Source organism: Nelumbo lutea, chromosome 2, assembly GCF_056320005.1.
Source record: "Nelumbo lutea isolate HS-2025 chromosome 2, American lotus-T2T, whole genome shotgun sequence".
Classification (NCBI taxonomy): Eukaryota; Viridiplantae; Streptophyta; class Magnoliopsida; order Proteales; family Nelumbonaceae; genus Nelumbo; species Nelumbo lutea.
In genome coordinates this window covers 2,770,877-2,779,298 of record NC_142685.1, presented here as the reverse complement: position 1 = coordinate 2,779,298, position 8,422 = coordinate 2,770,877, and the positions used below count along the sequence as shown (strand labels likewise).

Here is an 8,422-nt window from a genome sequence, read left to right as displayed (position 1 = left end):
TGCTATTAATTTAAGTGGATGATCAAGAGATGAGAGAGGGCGGGGCAATAAATTGAGGCCAAGGGTATTGGTGTTGGTGTGTAGCTGACAGGTCCAAATTTCTCTGCTGTATTTGTAGAAGATTCAATATACACAAACAGTATTTAGGTGGCTGGAAGAGAGATGTATAACATTAACAGTCTTTAAAAAGATACATACAAAATGTCAATCGGTAACTCCGTTTTATCATGTTTTTATTCCATCTGATTTTCGGTTAATACTAAAGCAACGAGATATTGAGATTTCCTCTTCTGATTTAGTTTTAGCTGCTGAAGGAGCATCCTTTTCATCACTTACAACTGGGGGAAATTGAAAACTGGTTAAAGAAGCCTTGAGTTCACATCTGAAATTTGAATTTTCTGCATAACTAGCTTTATTTTTTGTCTATAGGTTAGTTTTAATTTTAGCCAATGGTTAATAAAAAAAATTAAATAATACTTAAAGATTATTTGTGTCTTTTCGCATACCACTTAATAACCAGGTACCGAATTCTCATATTTTGAAAATTTAGATACTAAATTATTATATTTTAAAGTTGGGAGACCAAATTATTACTCAAACCAAAGTATCAGGAAATACAACTTTCTTCAAGATTCATTGCCAACCATGTAGGTGGAATCCATGACAAATGACAAACATTTTTTATATATTCAATCCAATCTAGAAGACTAGAACCAATGGTTGGTCGACCTGTTTAAGTAGATTTAACTAAATATAATTATAAAAAATTGTTATAATTTATTTATTTACTTATTTGGTCAAACACGGAGATGGGTCATAGGTCATAGGGCATGGGAATGGGCCAAGTGGGGGAGGGTGAAGGACTGATCGACCAACTGGGCAACCTAAGCTGAATTCACCATGCACAACAATACGATCAGTAGGTCTCCTCGATCCATTCCCCAATTACTGAAATATATGACCGAGGGCCCCTTTTGAGTTGGCAAATTAGTTCACATTAACAGTTATTAAATACCACCACCTAAACAGCTAGCCATGAAGGAGGGCCCTGGAGAAGAGAACAGAGAAAAATGACCTCGCAAATGAATTTTGATGGACGGGTGATAAGTAACAAGCGATTCGGGATCTGCTACTCACAAATTGTACCTACGTTCATACCCAGAATACCATCACCATGTATTAAGAACATCTCCAATGAGATATTTAATTCACAGTTGTCATATCTCGTGGCTAGCAGATCCGAGTTGGCAACAAACAATGAAAAAATAATAGCTAATTATTTAAATGCTTCTAGGTTCAAACCTTGAACTGGAGTCATTTAAAAGGTCCATATGGACAGTTGTGAGTTATATTCAAAGAAATGAGTTTGTGTTGTGCCTGTGGGAGTGAGTGGGTTCATTACTTCATCGTATCACATGGTTAGCTCTCCTACCCCAACCATACACCATTAAAAGAATACTAAGACGCAGCGAGACAGAGACTTACTATTAAATCCAAATCAAAAGCGACCCATTTCGATATCTCCAACCGACTGCAATTAATTGGGAGGATGGGTTTTGCTGGGGTTCTGTGACCATTATTATTTCCCCTCTTTCTTTTATTAGCTACTTCTCTCGGTTTCTCGAAGTGGGTATCTCTCATTTCATCTATTTTCTTCTTCCAACATGAGGGTGACCGTTATTTCTCGAAATGGCCGAGAAATTATCAAGGGCGGGCTTGAGCTCAACGCTTCGGTATGATTTTCCCCACTTTTTGTTTGATCTGTTCTCCGTTGTTCAAAATATATGTGGGGTTTAGTTTTTACTCAGTTAATTTGTGTTTCCTTTGTTCCGTTCGTCTTTTTATTTTCTTTTTATTTGTGGATCTCTACAAATATTGTCATTAAAGGTTAGCTTCGTTTTTTTTTTTTTTCTAAAAGTTCCGACCTTTCTTTCTTTTCTTCTCCCTTTTCCTGTTAATTTTCCGGATTTTCTGATTCTACGGTTTCGTATTATAAGTCGGCTTTCCTGATCTTGTTTCACTGGACCTGGAAGTCTTAGTTGTTTTTCTCCCTCGGTTTTGTCAAGTTTGAAGTTTATGTTTCTTTTCGTGATGCTTTGCAGTCTACGGTGAGCGATCTGCAAGAAGCATTTCACCGTCGAAGTAAGTAATTTACTATTCATGGTTGCTTAATTGTTATTTTATTTTTTTCTTCTTTCTTTCTTTAATGGAAAGGCAATTCTGGAGAGATATCATCTTTTCATTTTTAACTTTCTAACTATCGAGCTATAACTCATTTCCCGGTCTGTATTTTGTCAATCAAAAGATAGGATGCTCTATTGTTATATCTTACTCACAAAACAACGGAAAGGAACAGTTTTAATGTTCTGTGACTCAAATTGAAAAATTGTAATCAAAGGATTCTTGGGGAAATTTTGTTTAGCTTTGTGCTAGGAATTCTAGCTTCTCAGTAAGCTCCTAGAAAACCTATTTTCCATCTTTCCTTTTCCTTCATCACTAATCGGCCGTTTGGTAACAGCTGAAGTGGCTGAACTGAATGACTTCTTGTTTTGTCTTTTAATGAATATAAGTTGAGCTTCTTAATGGATGAAGCTAAAGTTGGGTTGATTACTATACCCTTGAATATTTTATTATTTCACCATTTTCTCACTAAAATACAAAGCAATAAGCCATTCAGTTCAGCCAACTAAGCTGTTCAAACGGCCCCATGCTTTTTCTTTCTACCAAAAAAAAAAATCTTTGGCTTAGGACATTGGGAGGTTGGTATTCCTTTTAGCTGCGTTACAAATTTGGTTGTTTGTTTTTTTATCTTTTGTTGTTCACAAATGCTTGCATGCGTATGAGTAATCTAAACAACCTCTTGGAGCATGGTGCTTCATTGATCAAGAGGTATTGACATAAGTACATGAAGCAAAAGAGGATAGGTATTGACATAAGTACATGAAGCAAAAGAGGATAGGTCCAGATCTATACAAATTCTGCAAGTAATGCAAGATTGCGATTCAACAAAAATCTTCTAGACTTGCCAAAAAGCCAATAGAAATGTAACAAAATGTCTGGTATCCTAGTTCACATTGGACCCTTGATCTCATTTCTCTAGGACAGAAAGTTTGTTACATAAAAAGAAAGTAACAAATTCGTAATCTGATCAATGGAAAAAGGAAACGAACTGGAACTTCAGAAAAATGAAACTAGAGAAGTAACCTAAACCTTTTGTGGTGTAATCTATCAATTTGGTACTTTACCAGAGAATTTAGCTCAACTGCTCAATGTAATTTCAAAGTCTCAACTCAACAAGGCCTTATCTGAACTATATGACCTCTGCTACTTGAATCCTCTTTTGACTATTCTACTGTATATATAGTAGCTAAGCATCTCCTCCAACACATCAGGTTTGTCTCTACATCTTTGCACAGCACTCTCCCTAAGCAATTACTTTGCATTATATGCACTTATTTATATCAAGGGAGGGAAGTTTGGTTTGGTTGTGCAGGGCTAGTGTTCAAGTTGTGCAAAGCTTTCGGCCTGTATCGGTGCTTTTTTTTTATGTTTTATTTTTTATTTTTTCAAAACCAGTTCAGAGGGGTCAGTTTAAGTCCCAGCTAGCCTCTGAACCATGGTCTGACCCAATACAACCCCTGTAGGAGCATATCGGGAAGCCATTGGCACGATATGTATCAGTCGATACGGTTTGATACGTGTCGATACTTTGAACCTTGCCTGCAATTAAATTGACATGAAAATATAAATAAACGGATTGAGGTATTGCAATGTAGAGATAGAAACACTCCTCCAAATTCTTTTGTCTCATTCTAAATCCCAATTCCCAAACTCAAAATCCAAATCCAAAGTTCTAGATGACCAGCTGAAATAAGATTGCATCTGGATAAAATTTAGCTAGTTAGGCATGGTGTTAGGGAATAAAAGGTATTTGAGCTCTCATAATTTCTTCTTTGAGAAGCCTTTTTCTGTTCCTTGTTGGGGACTTGCTATATTTAGCAAGTAAGATTATGCTTTTTTCTGTTCCACAAAAATAAACCCCCACGGCCCCACTGTGGGTTCTAATTATTTCTTCCAGTGAAACATTAAAGATGATCAAACAGTGTGATTAGGAAAATGATGGATTCATAACCTAGTTGAACAGGGGCATTAAATGAATATTTAGATCGTATTCTTGTTCAATTTTTAATTGGTGACTTCACAACACTTCAGTATGCAATGCACTTTGCTTGATTCGTTTTTTATGTAGTATTTGCTTTCTTGGATTTTTCTTGTATTCTTTAAATTGAAGCTAGGGGATACAGATGTCCCCATTTTCTTTCTTTATATGTCATTTCCTTCCTTTTGAAGGAAAAATGCTTTTTTGTTATAATAAAAGGAAAAATGATGTGAAGAGAATAAACAATACAAATGGTAGGAAAAAATAGAAATATAAAAGGGGAACCATATGAAAGAGGGAAAATACATTGGAGAGTCTAAGAATTTTACTTTGGAGAAGCCTTCAAGAGATCTATGTTTTTGGTCTTTTCTTGGACACAAAAGCCTTAGCCTAAGTGATTCTTGTTGCCCGATTTGTTAAGGCTTTGCACCTAATGTGGTGGTTTCTTCGTGTTGAAGTTATCCACTAATGAAAGAAAAGTAAAAGAGAAGGGAGAATAATGTGCCTTTAAATCATGTTTTAAAGTGTATACATATTTCCTAGTATTTCCATGGCATTTCCATTTCCATTGGGTACTGATGCGCGATCTCGAAGCTCCTAGCTAGAGAATTGCCTGGACATACTCGCGTGGCGAGCTGGATCAATATGCAAAACAGTGCTCAGAGGGACTGGGGTGGAAGATCCGGTTAGGTCGCTTCGATGCTTAAGTCAGTATTCTGTGTGTTTGCAAGCTAAGTATGAATGCTAGAGAGCTTGGGTGCAAGTAATAGCGCGTACCTTGTCGTGTCATTGGGGTTGGTGCCTTTATATAGGCTTTGTTTGGCATGGGCTTCGCACACTGCATCTGAGATTTCAAGGAGGTCGCCTAATTGGTCTGAGATCCCCAGAGGCAACCACCACTCACGTTGGCCATCCTTCGGAACACTCGGTACGTGGGCCAACTTTTGAGAAACTTGGGAGTGTCGGGATATGCATACCAAATTTGTCAGCGAGCACAATTTGCAGGTCGCCTCCTATACCTCAGTCAGGTTGGCAAGCCCTCAAGGGAGGTCGCTCCTCGCGTTGAGGTCACATCGGCCAGTGACGCGGTGCTACAGGTTGGCCCTAGACGAGGTGTTCTTAGCCAGCCTAAGTTGTGGTTGAAGTCGCTAGGTTGGCAGTAAAGGCAGGTTGCCAAGTCGGGGCAAAGACGAACTACGATCTGGGACTCCAAATCATCGCCTAGGTGGCATTTGGGTGTCGTCCAGCTGTTTCAAGATGCCATGTGTCACAATGTCATTGGGGGGCCAAATCCGCCCTCATTAGGTATACTCTAATCAACAATAATATATTTACTCTAATCAACAATAATATATTTCCTAAAGAGAACTACCATCTACATAAGATAGTACGATAACATGATGAGTTGGTAACAATAGTGTAGATATCGTAAAATAGCAACTTTATTGTCCTTGTAATGGAAATGATGACCACTTTGAGCTGATTCGAAATTCTTATGGATGTGACATTCTTAGTTTTTGTTTGTGTTACTGATTATTTGGTTGATATATTAGAATCATTTCCGCTTTCTGGGAGTTAAATTTTGCTTGAACTTGTTCTATTATGTAGTTCAAACTCTTGAAACCTACAAGATAACTTCATAGCGTTATTTTTTTCTATTGATCTTAGTTTCTTCATTTTGTTTGGTGGTTTGGAATAAGTAACAACCTAAAAGGGTGTGTCTATGTTTCCTTTATCATTTCATATTAATATATTGTATTTATCCGCATAATTGACAATGTTTTTACCATGTCCAGAACTTTTACAATATTTCCATATGACATTTCTGAGTGTTGGTGTAAATATCAGTAATCCAACTTTTAAGCCATGCTTTAAACTTTATCTCACTATTAGATCAGACCATTAGTATGGATTTCTTTTCACTTTTCATGAGAACTTCATATGGAGCTAAAAATACTCTTATCTCTCATATTGCATTATGATATCAGCAAGAAACTTTTCCCAATCACACAAATAGGCACATGCTTCTGATTGTTTAATTTTTTATCATTTCAGTTTGTTTCAATTATTTGTTGGCATGACAAGCTTTAGCATTGTTCCTTTCAATAAATAAAATATAAAAAAGAAGTTAAGAAGGGTTTTAACAGATCCCCTCTTCTTATCTAGTGACAGGAACTTAGCATATATATGTAAACATAATTATGCATCTAGGTCATTGGCTTGAGAAAGGATGAATCTAGATGCATATTGGACAACTTAGAAAATTTGATAAAAAAAGCTAGAGGCCCTAAGCTTCTTGCACTGTGGGGCATGGGTATTGTGCTCATTCAATTGAATCAAATTTAAGCTAGTTATTTGGTTTTTGGTTTTTAGATAGGCCATTGCGCTTGGTGCAATGGTAAAATACTGATGAGTGGACAAGCATGAGAATGCGGGTTCAAGTCTGGGAGTGGTCGCCTTGTGCAAACAAGTGCCAAAGGTTAGGTCTGTATCCAGTCCATCCCTCCCAAGGCCTTGAACATCTGGGACCAACATTGGGTAGGCCATATTGGTTTTTGGATCTTATTCTCTTACACTGAAATAGTCATCTGTTACTTAATATAATCTTGTGCACTTTCTTTCTCTTATATTATGAACTTAATTTTTTCATATTATTTAGATATTGATACTTGGTAATGTCCTACATTCAACAGCCAGAAAATACTATCCTTCAAGACAGCGTCTCACTCTTCCCATCCAACCTGGATCAAAAGAGAAACCTGTTGTCCTCTACCCCAAGAAAAATGTCCGAGACTATTGTGATGGAAACAGTGAAGAAATTACTGTGGTGTTCAAGGACCTTGGTCCACAGGTTTCGTATAGGACCCTTTTCTTTTGGGAATACTTGGGGCCTTTGCTTATCTATCCCATGTTCTACTATTTTCCTGTGTATCAGTACTTCGGCTACAAAGGAGAACGTGTCATCCACCCAGTCCAAACCTATGCTATGTACTATTGGTGCTTTCACTACTTCAAACGTATAATGGAAACATTCTTTGTCCATAGGTTTAGCCATGCAACTTCACCTCTCGCCAATGTGTTCCGAAACTGTGCTTACTATTGGACGTTTGGGTTGTACATTGCTTACCATGTGAACCACCCTCTCTACACCCCAGTGAGTGACTTCCAGATGAAGGTTGGATTTGGGTTTGGGCTGATATGCCAACTGTCAAACTTCTATTGCCATATCTTGTTGAAGAACCTGCGGAGCCTTTCTGGAAGTGGAGGGTATCAAATACCACGGGGATTTTTGTTCAATATAGTGACTTGTGCTAATTACACCACTGAGATATACCAGTGGCTGGGATTCAATATTGCAACACAAACAGTTGCTGGCTACATATTCCTTGTGGTGGCTGCCCTCATCATGAGTAATTGGGCCCTTGCAAAGCACCGCAGATTGAAGAAGGTAACTATTTTTTACATGCTACTGTATCTTCATTTAGAAAATTTTGGTGAATATGATAAATAGTGGGATTTACTAATTTGTCTCGTAATATCTTGCTCATGCGCTATTTGGACAAGGGCTTTGTTGATGGTTTATAGCTTCCTAAGATCATACAGCAGCAATACTGATGGGCTACCCCCCCCCCCCCTCGGTTGTGTAGCCCCAATGAAACCCCCCCCCCCCCAAAAAAAACAGCCATGTAGCAAAAAGTCAATCTGATTGACTGTCAAATCTAAATACTGATGTGGTTTGAGAATTGAAATAAACTCTACCAGCTAATCAGGTTGAGTTTTGATTAATACATCCTTTGCTTGGTTCCTGTCTGCTGAATATACATAGTTTAAGCGGTGCCATTTATAAATCCCCTTATCTGTGGTCTAAATGGAAATGCTAGAAGACTAGAACTTCTTTGTTATCCGCACTGTTTTATGGCTTGGTATTTCTTGCAGTTATTTGATGGCAAGGAAGGAAGGCCAAAGTATCCACGGCGATGGGTGATACTACCTCCTTTCCTGTGAGTATGGGGAAGCTACTGTAAGATGGTCTTTGCTAGAAGATTCCAAACTCAACAGCATTATGTTGCAACTGTTGAAGACCCTAAAAGGAGATCAATCTATCACATTTCTTTCAGCTGAATTAGATTCTCTCAGTTTCTGCTCTTTGGGCTGTTAATTGAATATTTCAAATTATAAAATGTGGTTCGTTGGTTTCGTTCTCGTTTTACAGTTTGTTTTTTGGGAAACTGAAACTGAAGTTTAGTGGATTGCCTTTTTGAC

At 37.7% G+C, this 8,422-nt stretch overlaps 1 protein-coding gene across 1 annotated transcript; it reads left to right on the top strand.

Moving 5' to 3' along the window:
* The first annotated feature begins 1,308 nt into the window (after positions 1-1,308).
* Positions 1,309-8,422, top strand: CER10 (3-oxo-5-alpha-steroid 4-dehydrogenase family protein). Its single transcript, XM_088967398.1, has 4 exons — positions 1,309-1,733; positions 2,103-2,142; positions 6,853-7,607; positions 8,096-8,422. Exons 1-4 carry the CDS (start codon positions 1,665-1,667, stop codon positions 8,162-8,164), a joined length of 933 nt encoding a protein of 310 aa, XP_088823524.1. The 5' UTR covers positions 1,309-1,664; the 3' UTR covers positions 8,165-8,422.